Source organism: Oncorhynchus clarkii, chromosome 5 (genome assembly GCF_045791955.1).
Source record: "Oncorhynchus clarkii lewisi isolate Uvic-CL-2024 chromosome 5, UVic_Ocla_1.0, whole genome shotgun sequence".
NCBI lineage: Eukaryota > Metazoa > Chordata > Actinopteri > Salmoniformes > Salmonidae > Oncorhynchus > Oncorhynchus clarkii.
The window spans coordinates 70,300,317-70,312,503 of NC_092151.1; the positions used below are offsets into that span (position 1 = coordinate 70,300,317).

General features: G+C 44.8%; 2 protein-coding genes across 2 annotated transcripts; one reads left to right on the top strand and one right to left on the bottom strand.

Moving 5' to 3' along the window:
- Positions 1-85: 85 nt before the first annotated feature.
- LOC139409313 (cingulin-like protein 1) lies at positions 86-5,347 on the bottom strand. Its single transcript, XM_071154260.1, has 12 exons — positions 5,325-5,347; positions 4,381-4,462; positions 4,137-4,179; positions 3,859-4,022; positions 3,647-3,728; positions 3,320-3,524; positions 3,110-3,183; positions 2,882-2,958; positions 2,666-2,766; positions 2,438-2,526; positions 1,780-1,926; positions 86-1,133 (listed from the first exon to the last, which is right to left on the bottom strand). Exons 2-12 carry the CDS (start codon positions 4,444-4,446, stop codon positions 970-972), a joined length of 1,212 nt encoding a protein of 403 aa, XP_071010361.1. The 5' UTR covers positions 4,447-4,462; positions 5,325-5,347; the 3' UTR covers positions 86-969.
- Positions 5,348-5,492: 145 nt separating this feature from the next.
- Positions 5,493-7,869, top strand: LOC139410194 (metabolism of cobalamin associated C). The gene is made up of 5 exons (XM_071155657.1): positions 5,493-5,584; positions 5,956-6,156; positions 6,467-6,619; positions 6,795-6,971; positions 7,212-7,869. The coding sequence occupies exons 1-5, from the start codon at positions 5,495-5,497 to the stop codon at positions 7,362-7,364; spliced, it is 774 nt and encodes a 257-aa protein (XP_071011758.1). The 5' UTR covers positions 5,493-5,494; the 3' UTR covers positions 7,365-7,869.
- Positions 7,870-12,187: the final 4,318 nt, after the last annotated feature.

Below are 12,187 nucleotides of genomic sequence, written 5' to 3' on the forward strand. Positions count from 1 at the left end.
CCTCTCTCATTACAGATCTTGGTTGTTGGGCTGCGGTGGCTGACACGCACACACACACTAACAAAAGTAACTACAACAAATGAACTATTTTATTACAGCTCTTTATCCAGAATTTTATTGCAGAAGCCCAAAATCATCACATTTGTTTTACAGGCCGGACAGTGAGTCAATGTAACATTTAAACAAGCAGCGGTCTAGTACTTGGCTGTGTGTGATAGAACTGTAAGAGAAAGCCCTGAATCATCCACATTAAAACTTGTCATCACTATGGCCAAAGCCCCTCCCTATCTCACCCCTTCCCCATTGCCCCCTCCATTAACCACCCTCTCCCCAGCCCATCTGTGGTCCCTCGCTCCATGGGCCATTCCCCTTCGCGGGGAGGGGTTATCTGGCTAGACAGTCTCTAACTGCTGAAATATTAAACAGACCGACTCATGTTACACAGCAGGACTTGTCTGTGGTCCAAAGGCGAGAGGGAAGAGAGGCCTGGGCTGCATCTCAATACTTTACAGTAAATAGATCAAAATACCGTACCAAATAACAGAGAGCACCTCACTGATTTGCATCAGCCTTAGATAGTAAAAGTAAACATCAGTCCACCATATGTTTTACTAATGGTCTTAGACTCAAAAACACCAGTGATCATCAAGTTGTATATCGTCAGTGAAATCAAAGCTTTCCCCAGATGTAATTCATTAAAACAATCACAGAATGCTGCCACACTGTTGAGTTAAATACTATTGGTGTGTAATACAAAACACTATTGTACACCTTTTCCCAAAAAACACTGACACAAGACAAAAGACAGAGCATAATCACATAGGAGTTTTTAAAATAAGGTGCTTTCTTTTTCTCAAGCAGAGTTCAGCCTTTTCATCATCCTCTTTAGTCAGGGTTTGAGGTTCGTGCCCAAAAACTCCTCAAAGAAAGAACTCATAGCATTCTAGAACACTGGCATGACGAAGCCTCTCAAAGGTCATTGAGGCTGAGGTCGGGGGGGCTGTCTGACCCCAACTCCAGGTTTCCATCATCATCATCAAGATCATCATCGTCCAGGCCACTTCCTGGTCCTCTGAGGTCATTTCCTGCAGAATGGGAGCTCTGATGTACCCGAGGTACTGCTAGAGGAGGAGCTGAAAGAGAGAAGAACCGTCAACGTGTGTGTGTGTGTGTACTAGTCCCAAGGGTTTTAGCAGTAGTGTTCCCGTAAGAGAGATTGGGATCAGACCTCTAAATGTTTCCCAGGGCAATTGAGGCACATGCGGACAGGATAATTAGATTAGATGATGCCACACACACACACTACAGGAAGTGTTTAGTATCCCATCCAAACACACACACGTTTCTCAAACTGCTGACCAGCAGACATGGATGGAGAGGAAATGAGGGATTCTCGGTCCTCTCCTCAGGCAAGCAGAGTGACAGTCAGTCACAGAACACATTTTCAATGGAGGTCACTGGTGTGTGTCTTACATGAACCCACATCCAAAAACTACAAGAGTTCACTCTTCCTTTGTGCTAGCTCTATGGTGCGAACACACAAATCAGGTAGGCACGCATGCACACACAGACACATGTACACTGTTAATCCAGCCTCCTGTTCCTTGGTAAGTCAGACATGTTGTGATGAGTCACTGAAACGGTTAGATCTACAGCCCAAATGTACATGTGTGGTGTGTATGGGAGAGGGTTACAACACTTTCTGTTCCTCTGAAACAAACTGGACCCATAATGGGACTCATTCTGCTCCTCAGTGACAGGAGCAAAGTGTGAGTATACCTGTGTCTCTGTCATCCAGCCAGGACAGGTCATCAGAGCTGACCTCAGCCAGACTGGGGGTGGGACTGAAGTCATCAGAGTCCGAGTCTGGCTCCGCCTTTTGACCCCTGGCATCTTTACAGCGGGAGAAGGCAGCTAATGCTGGAACTGGAGGGGGGGGGGGGGGGGTTAATAGACAAACAGGGTTATACTACTCAGGTGAGTAGATATGTGTGTGTGTCTCTTACCTGCTGTGTGTAGTGTAACAGTAGGTGTGTGTCTCTTACCTGCTGTGTGTAGTGTAACAGTAGGTGTGTGTCTCTTACCTGCTGTGTGTAGTGTAACAGTAGGTGTGTGTCTCTTACCTGCTGTGTGTAGTGTAACAGTAGGTGTGTGTCTCTTACCTGCTGTGTGTAGTGTAACAGTAGGTGTGTGTCTCTTACCTGCTGTGTGTAGTGTAACAGTAGGTGTGTGTCTCACTTACCTGCTGTGTGTAGTGTAACAGTAGGTGTGTGTCTCTTACCTGCTGTGTGTAGTGTAACAGTAGGTGTGTGTCTCTTACCTGCTGTGTGTAGTGTAACAGTAGGTGTGTGACTCTTACCTGCTGTGTGTAGTGTAACAGTAGGAGTGTGTCTCTTACCTGCAGTGTGTAGTGTAACAGTAGGATTGTGTCTCTTACCTGCTGTGTGTAGTGTAACAGTAGGTGTGTGATGTCTCTCCCGGAGAATCAGACTCCTGATCTCGTCCTTCAGCTCCGATACAGTTATCCTGCAGGACACAGTGATAGCATCACACACACACACACACACACACACACACACACACACACACACACACACACACACACACACACACACACACACACACACACACACACACACACACACACACACACACACACACACACCTGATCTGGCGGACCTCCTGCTCTGTGTGTGTGTATTGAGAAACAGTCTTGGCCAGGTCAAAGCTGTGGTTTCTGTAGCTGTCTGTTAGTTCCTCTAGTGTCTGGGGAAAGGCAAAGTATAGAGGTTAGAGGTCGGGAGACAGAGAGAAAACAAGTCACTCAAATTACCTTCTTTAATTATTCAATTGTTAATTTAATTCCTTCATTCATTAATACCTTGCAGCTGTGTTCATACTGCCTCCTCGTCTCTCTGGCCTCCGACTGCTGAAGAAACATGTCCTCCTCCTGCCTCCCTGTCACACACACAAATACAAACACACATACGATGAAAGAAAAGGAGTAGGAGTAAGCGAGACTGTGCTTGCCCTCTCAACAGCTCTGAGTCTGAGACATGTGTAGTCCTGCAGAAAAAAAACTGAGAACAAGACTGTATGTGAGACTCACTGAGCTGGGTTTTGAGTGTGTCCACCTCTCTCCTCAAATGATCCAACTCCTCCCTTCGCAGCTTAGAGCAGAAACTATAAAAGGACAACAATCAGCTTTCACCAAACCGGTATGGTCCATACTAAGGGCTAATGGTTGATTTGGTGTTGGGCTACACATACAATAATGATCACCTGAACCTCACAGGTGAGTAAAACCCTGCCCCCTCACCTCTCCTCCAGGTTGCCTTGCGATGTGGCTCTGGTGATGTGCCTTCTCAGAGTGCTGAGCTCACGGCCCACATCTCTCCTCCACTGGTCCATCCTTCTCTCCACTTCTGGACTAGTCATCCCTGACCCTCTCCTCTCTCCATCCCTTTCTTGTTCCCGCTCTCTCTCCCTCTCCGTCGCCTGCTCTCGCAGCCTGCGAACCTCGTCTGAGAGATAGAAGAATAACACATCTACAATATTCGATCAACAAATCAATCACTCAACCAATCAGGATTGGTATATTGAGCAGTAAATGTTAGTGTTGTGTGATAATGATAGGTGTATGTACCTTGTAGTGCCTGTATGTGGCGCTGCTGAGAGTGTCTCTCTCTGTCCATGTCATGAAGACTTTGTGTCAGAGACTCTATGGCCTGGCAACCATTAGAACAAAAAAGAGTAGGAGGAAGAAGAAATTAGCTAAAATGTAGGGCTATTTATGCACCTTTTATGTAATAAAAATGATAGTTACACATGAACACACGTATGCGCACACGCACGGACCTGGCTCTGGATCTGCAGTTGTGATTGGACGGCTGCCAGGTCTGCCCACTGCACAGCGGAGGAGGGAGGGGGGAGGAGAGAGATGGAGGACTTGGGGAGAGGGGGGGGACGAGGGAGCTCAAAATTTGACACACTAGCCACCTCCCTGACTGGAAAGAGATCTACTGAGTTAGCAAGAGACAGAGAGGATAAGAAGGAGCAGAAAAAGAGGGGGAATCACCAACAGAGAAAGTGTGTCACAGTCAGCCATCTTAAAGACCACAGAGATCTCCCCTCACCTTCTCTTCCTTTTGGATAATTCCCTGGCGTGGTCAGTCTCTCCTGGGGAAACATGAACCCCGTCAACACACAGTGGGGAAAGTACATAGGGTATTTATGAACTTCAATGTTTCTATCATATACTGTAAAACTAGAATCTAGCTAACTGCTAATAATCAGCAGTCAACTCTTCTGATGAAGCCCTTGGTAATGCACTGCCACGTATGCATAATTATGTTATAGTGCCATCTACTGGCTACTCACCCTCATCTTGGCAACACTGCCATCAGCTGCTGAGAGGATGGAGCTCAGCTGGTTGTCCCAGTTCATCTCAGTCAGGGCTGCTCTACTCAAACCATAGGACAAGGGTGCAAAGACTGATGTCTGAGTATTTATGGCACAAAAGTTAAAGCACTTGCCCTCTACCTGCAGGGTATCTTGTCCATGCTCTGCTCAAACTGTCCCTCTAAATCCCTACATAATCCAGTATTCATTCGTGTGTTCTTCTGCCCACATCTCCACTGTCAACTTTTTCATCTCAACAAGTTAAGTTTTATTGTACACAAGTACAGTGAAATGCCTTTATTGCTCTTTCCCTACAATGAAGTAATCAATATCAGTAGTACTGTAAAAACAATTTATAAAAACAAGCAAAATTATAAACAAATAAATGAAATGTATATGGTACACGAATGAGATTAGCCATTGCATTGGCCAGAATTTTATAACCAACGTGTGATGCTGTAACTCCAGACGAGTTGGTTGGTTGCTGAATGATGATGATGAGGTGGCTAACACAAATCAATGACACTTCATTGACAGATGAGTTAACACAGCTAACAGTCGCTAGCTAAGTACCGTTGCAGGTGGCTTTTGTTTTGGGCTTGCCTTTGTGTTGTTGCTAACGTTGCGTTCGAATTTGACAGTCAGAGGCATTGTTTGCAATGCATGATTGACCGGCTAGCTAACATTCACCCTAGTGATTTGTTTATACATTGAACACGATGGCGACGTTCGCATTACTGTTGATTTGCCCCTGGCACCAAGTACTCAAAATCACAAATCAATCAGTGCATGAACAGAAAGCTGGCTAAAGGTCGATATTTCAGCGATGGATGAAACAATTCAAAGGTTGGTTAACATTACAGAACATATTATACATTATTAAAACATTGAGCAGAAATGTACATTATTAGCTAGTTACTTACGTACTGTCCTGTTCCACTTTTAAATCCTCAACGTGATTGCGTATAATATGTTGCCCTAATGGGTTCTGGGTATTGTAGTTGATAGATTAAATGCTTACAACGCGGAAGTAAGAGAGTCACGTGATAGAGAACACTATTTCCCACAACCCAACACATTTAAACATTCAGTGATGGCGCTGCCCACGGTCAATGTGGAAGATGTGAGAAAAGCTTTGAGTAATCATCTGTCAAAGTTGGGGTTTGAAGTTTATCCACTGAAGGTAACGTTAAGGCCGCTGTTCCATTCGAGCTATTTGTTAAAATAATTTGCGTCAAACTTTAAACGTGGCCCTTTTTTAAAATATTGTCAGACTGTCAGTGAACGTGTCGTCAATTGTTAAACTAGTCAAGTTGACAACCTCCAATTCAAAGTTCGTACACGCTTTCTCAGCCATGCCTTGTTCATATGAAAATGATAAAAGCTGACCATACTGGACTAGTCTACCAATAGGTTTGGGACTTATGGCACAGGTGATAGTATATCTGTCCAATAACGACAGGGTTGTTGAAACGTGTCCCTTCCTGGCTGTTCCCCCTCAATCGCTACAAAAGTTACCCACATTTGTATTCTTTGTTGTGCATGTGTTCCCAGATTGGCTGGTACAATGTAGTCCTGCCCCCCTCTCTCCACCTGTCCTACCCTGATGACACCCTGGGAGCGGTGGTGCTCAGCACTCCAGCCATGTTTGAACAGGCCTTCCTGCCCTTCATGGAGAGCAGGGGCTGGAAGGGGGTGTCTGCAGACCCCATAGACCAGTGTGTCAAACACTGCATCAACAACACAGTCTCTGAGGTGGGTGGGGGGGGCGGGGGCAACCAGTGCATCACTCACTGCATAAACACCTGGGGTGTTGATGGAGTGATGTTGAAAAACGTTTTGAAACAGTTTACTCCAAAATAAAAAGGTTTTGCAACAAAAAGAGTTTGTATTGAACAAAAATTCAGGTAGGTCGTCACTCCCCGTTTCGTTTACTCTGTTTGCTTCCGTTTAGTTGTTATTAAACATATTTCATTACAAGACTTAATTAATACACACCCTTGGGCCACACTTCACATCTCTCTCCCCTCTCTACCTCCCCCCCATCTCTCTCTCCCTCCTGTAGTGTTTTCCAGGTGTGAAGGTAGATGTGAGTTATGACTATGAGATGCTGCCCAGCAGGAAGCCCAAGTTCCTGGCCCAGAGTGCTGCCCATGTGGCGGGAGCTGTGTACTACTACCAACGCTCCGACATACTTGACCACCCCTGGGGGGAGAAGGTGAGTGACAGGTCCAAAGGGGTTATTCAGTCATTAATTTACTAATAAATTGATAAATAGGGTGCTGTATGTTCTTTGGTTCACAGATGGCCAGTCATTTGTATTACTTATAAAACTATTTATACTACCTCTTTGTCTTCCTCTCCCCCCTCCCTTCCTCTTGTCACCTCTACAGAAGATGTTTGGTGTGTGTATACACCCGCGTCTGGGGGGCTGGTTTGCTATCAGAGCTATGTTAGTGTTTGTTGGGTCTGAGGTGGGTTCGGAGCTGCAGCAGACAGCTCCTCCAGACTGTGTTCCTACCAGGGAGGATAGGATACAGCTACTGGAGGACTTTAACCTCAGATGGCAGGTAGGATTTAAACTATATACTATAGTAATAACTATTGATCAATAATATGGTTGGCAGATAGCCCTGCTACAATATACTGGATTAATAAGTATAGATCAACAATAAGGATAGCATGGCAGGTAGGTCTGCAACTATATACTGTCTATATCAATAATGGGTGCAAATGATGCATATTAATAAATATAATTATGTATGATTCATTTAAAGAGGATATAGAGAATATATAATCTGTGTTGACAGGACTGGAGTTACAGAGATATCGTCCCCCCAGTCCAAACCTACTCCCAGAAACAGAGAAAATACTTCTCCACCCCCCCAGCCCAGCGACTAGACTTGCTCACAGACTGGGGCTACCTGACCGGGGGAGAAGAGGACAACACACAGGAGAACTGACAGATGATAACAGTGAGAGGAGACGCTACAGTTAGACTTGGCTGGCTCTGAACTAACTGACTCTGGTATGGTTTGAGGCCATTTTGGACATGCAATCCCTACATGCTCATTGGTACTGTGGTCTTTCTGTATTCACAGACAGTGTTCCACTGTGAGAGCTAATGTACTTCATCTGCCTTTTGTACTTTATCTGCCTATTGGCCTATGAAGCTACTATAATGTTTAGTGTTAGATGGTAGAGTGAAAATAGATCTTTCATGGAAAAGCAACAATAGTACGTTTAAATGTGGTAAAGGACTTAATAAATGCACAAACATTTATTGTTTTGATAATTTTTCAGTTGTACTGTGAAATGATCCACGTTGAACAGTTGTACTGTACATTTAGTGAGCTTTTGCTCAAGAGACTACTGCTATCCTTTATCATCAAACTATTATTTTTATTAAAAATAAATCATTGTTGGAATGACACACATGCATCAATTGAATAAATAATGCTCATTCTGCTTTAGCTTTTAGTCAGTTACTCATAATGTTGATGCAAAAGTCCTGAGGATTAGGGTTATGATTTTTTATTTATTTTATTTATTTCACCATTATTTAACCAGGTAGGCTAGTTGAGAACAAGTTCTCATTTACAACTGTGACCTGGCCAAGATAAAGCAAAGCAGTGTGAACAGACAACAACACAGAGTTACACATGGAGTAAACAATAAACAAGTCAATAACATAGTAGAACAAAAATAATCTATATACATTGTGTGCAAAAGGCATGAGGAGGTAGGCAATAAATAGGCCATAGGAGTGAATAATTATAATTTAGCAGATTAACACTGGAGTAATAAATGATCAGATGAGCATGTGTGGGTAGAGATACTGGTGTGCAAAAGAGCAGAAAAGTAAATAAATAAAAACAGTATGGGGATGAGGTAGGTAAATTGGGTGGGCTATTTACCGATGGACTATGTACAGCTGCAGCGATCGGTTAGCTGCTCAGATAGCAGATGTTTAAAGTTGGTGAGGTAGATAAGTCTCCAACTTCAGAGATTTTTGCGATTCGTTCCAGTCGCAGGCAGCAGAGAACTGGAAGGAAAGGCGGCCAAATTAGGTTTTGGCTTTAGGGATGATCAGTGAGATACACCTGCTGGAGCTCCTGCTACGGGTGGGTGTTGCCATCGTGACCAGTGAACTGAGATAATGCGGAGCTTTACCTAGCATAGACTTGTAGATGACCTGGAGCCAGTGGGTCTGGCGATGAACATGTAGCGAGGGCCAGCCGACTAGAGTATACAGGTCGCAGTGGTGGGTGGTATAAGGTGCTTTAGTAACAAAACGGATCGCACTGTGATAAACTGCATCCAGTTTGCTGAGTAGAGTATTGGAAGCTATTTTGTAGATGACATCGCCGAAGTCGAGGATCGGTAGGATAGTCCGTTTTACTAGGGTAAGTTTTGCGGCGTGAGTGAAGGAGGCTTTGTTGCGAAATAGAAAGCCGACTAGATTTGATTTTGGATTGGAGATGTTTGATATGAGTCTGGAAGGAGAGTTTGCAGTCTAGCCAGACACCTAGGTACTTATAGATGTCCACATATTCTAGGTCGGAACCATCCAGGATGGTGATGCTAGTTGGGCGTGCGGGTGCAGGCAGCGAATGGTTGAAAAGCATGCATTTGGTGATAATGAAGGCTATGTTCTAATCCAGCCCAGTAGATTTCTCCCGAAGTCCACTGATGCCAGGAACAGTCCCACTAGAACAATGTCTCCAAATGTGCCACATCTGGGACGACACACACATGTTAAAGCTTGTGTGTTGTCTTATCTCCTGTGGTGTATACGTGTGCAAACACAACCCTACTGAATAGCCACACCAACCCCAGAGTACTGGCCAGATGCTGCCACACATACACACAATGGTTAGCACCATTTCATCCCCTAAATATGAATACTAATCATCAAGCTAGCATAGTTTACTGAACCACCCCTACTATACGACCAATGCTATTTGTGTGTTGTTGAACGTAGTTGTACTCACAGAATGCTGCAGGCCTCCGAGAGCCAGATGGACAAATAATGGAGGGATACAGTAACATTCACAATTTACTCCCTTTGTTATACACCCTTTTCTCTGGCCAGCACAGTTGTATTCTAGTTGTTAAATCATTTCTGTAGTGCAGCCTTCCTCACTCATTTTATCTCGTGGCTAAGCCCTCTGGTTAGGTTGCCTATAGCAGGGCAGTATGTAATTCATGTGGAGCAAGGTTCAACTGAACTCTACACTACCCAGCATACCAAAATTGGTTCTGTGAAAGTTCCCAGAACATTCGTTAGGTTGCGGCAAATGTTCTCATGACACAAAAACTGTCCAGTTGTGCTGATGATTATAAAATGTTTATATAACATTCACTTGATGTTGAAAGAATGTTCCCAGGACGTTGCGCTCACATTTTGTTGCCGCAGTATGTTCTAAAAACATTACTTGTGCATTGTTATTACATTAACTGGAAAACGTAATGAGAACGTTTGGGGACTGTTCCAGATGTTGTGCACAACATGTTTGTGAATATTAGAGGAGACAATTCCAAGGGTATTTAATTTAAAACTAACAAAAGAAATGGTTATCAAAACATACTTAGGTCATTCTTGGGATGTTATGATCATATTGTTAGATAAAACGCAAACTAGAACTTAATGGGAATCTTAGCACATGTCCTGGGAATGTTCCTGGTTTGCTGTGTACGTTCTGTCATCCACTGTGCTTTCCATGGCAGCCATCTCAGTTTTAAAGAGCCTTCTTACCATACTTTACAGTACTGCGTGCAAAAACTCTGGGGTGAAAGGTGTGTGCACGCACACACACTCACCTGCAGTATTAATGGGTACACAGTCTAGGGTGTGTTTGCTCTGCCATAAATACACCACTGATAGGCCTGATGGATTCGAACCAGGGACTGTAGTGACGCCTCTTGCACTGAAATGAAGTGCCTTAGACCGCTGAGCCACATGAATAAATATATTTCAATGAGTGAAGGCTCCTCAGAGGAGGAAGGGGAGGATCATCCTCAGTGAATTTCATAAAACTAGTGAAAGGTTATCCTTTTTCTGTAGATACAACTATACCAAATATATCCATGTCACCAAATAATTTATTAAAATACACTGTTTTGGCCTAGAGTAGCCTCAGCAGCACACTGTAGGATAGCACCATGGTGTAGCCGGAGGACAGCTAGCTTCTGTCCTCCTCTGGGTACATTGACTTCAATGCAAAACCTAGAAGGCTCATGGTCGTCACCCCCTTCCATAGACTTACACAGGACATCCTCCAACCTATCAGAGCTCTTGCAGCATAAACTGACATGTTGTCCACCCAATCAAAAGGTCAGAGAATCGGCCTCCCGGGTGGCGCAGTGGTTAAGGGCGCTGTACTGCAGCGCCAGCTGTGCCATCAGAGTCCTGGGTTCGCGCCCAGGCTCTGTCGTAACCGGCCGCGACCGGGAGGTCCGTGGGGCGACGCACAATTGGCCTAGCGTCGCCCGGGTTAGGGAGGGCTTGGTCGGTAGGGGTGTCCTTGTCTCATCGCGCACCAGCGACTCCTGTGGCGGGCTGGGCGCAGTGTACGCTAGCCAAGGTGGCCAGGTGCACGGTGTTTCCTCCGGCGCATTGGTGCGGCTGGCTTCCGGGTTGGATGTGCGCTGTGTTAAAGAAGCAGCGGCTTGGTTGGTTGTGTATCGGAGGACGCATGACTTTCAACCTTCGTCTCTCCCGAGCCCGTACGGGAGTTGTAGCGATGAGACAAGATAGTAGCTACTACAACAATTGGATACTACGAAATTAGGGAGAAAAAGGGGTAAAATTCAACAAAAAAAAAAAAAGGTCAGAGAATGAATCTAGTACTGAAAGCGTAAGCTACAGCTAGCTAACACTGCAGTGCATGAAATATGGTGAGTAGTTGACTCACAGATCACCAACCATTTAGAATCCCACCGTACCTTCTCCGCTATGCAATCTGGTTTCCGAGCTGGTCATGGGTGCACCTCAGCCACGCTCACGGTCCTAAACGGTATCATAATCGCCATCGATAAGAGACAATACTGTGCAGCCGTATTCATCGACCTGGCCAAGGCTTTCGACTCTGTCAATCACTGCATTCTTATCGGCAGACTCAATAGCCTTGGTTTCTCAAATGACTGCCTCGCCTGGTTCACCAACAATTCAGTGTGTCAAATCGGAGCGCCTGTTGTCCGGACGTCTGGCAGTCTCGATGGGAGTGCCACAAGGTTCAATTCTCTTGCCGACTCTCTTCTCTGTATACATCAATGATGTCGCTCTTGCTGCTGGTGATTCTCTGATCCACCTCTATGCAGACAACACCATTTTGTATACTTCTGGCCCTTCTTTGAACACTGTGTTAACTAACCTCCAGACAAGCTTCAATGCCATACAACTCTCCTTCCGTGGCCTCCAACTGCTCTTAAATGCAAGTAAAACTAAGTGCATGCTCTTCAACCGATTGCTGCCCACATCTGCCCGCCTGTCCAGAATCACTCCTTTGGACGGTTCTGACTTAGAATATGTGGACAATTACAAATACCTAGGTGTGTGGTTAGACTGTAAACTCTCCTTCCAGACTCACATTAAGCATCTCCAATCCAGAATTACATCTAGAATTGACTTCCTATTTCGCAACAAAGCATCCTTCACTCGTGCTGCCAAACATACCCTCGTAAAACTGATCATCCTACCGATCCTTGACTTTGGCGATGTAATTTACAAAATAGCCTCCAACACTCTACTCAACAAATTGGATGCAGTTTATCACAGTGCCAT

Bases quoted from the DNA above. Each gene is read 5' to 3' on its own strand.
- LOC139409313 (XM_071154260.1), bottom strand. From the start codon at position 4,446: ATGAACTGGGACAACCAGCTGAGCTCCATCCTCTCAGCAGCTGATGGC. The intron at 2,959-3,109 runs GTGAGTCTCACA...TGTGTGTGACAG, and splicing joins CACACTCAAAACCCAGCTCA to GGAGGCAGGAGGAGGACATG. The intron at 1,927-2,437 runs GTAAGAGACACA...CCCCCCCTCCAG, and splicing joins TGTTACACTACACACAGCAG to TTCCAGCATTAGCTGCCTTC.
- LOC139410194 (XM_071155657.1), top strand. From the start codon at position 5,495: ATGGCGCTGCCCACGGTCAATGTGGAAGATGTGAGAAAAGCTTTGAGT. The intron at 5,585-5,955 runs GTAACGTTAAGG...ATGTGTTCCCAG, and splicing joins TTGAAGTTTATCCACTGAAG to ATTGGCTGGTACAATGTAGT. The intron at 6,157-6,466 runs GTGGGTGGGGGG...TCCCTCCTGTAG, and splicing joins TCAACAACACAGTCTCTGAG to TGTTTTCCAGGTGTGAAGGT.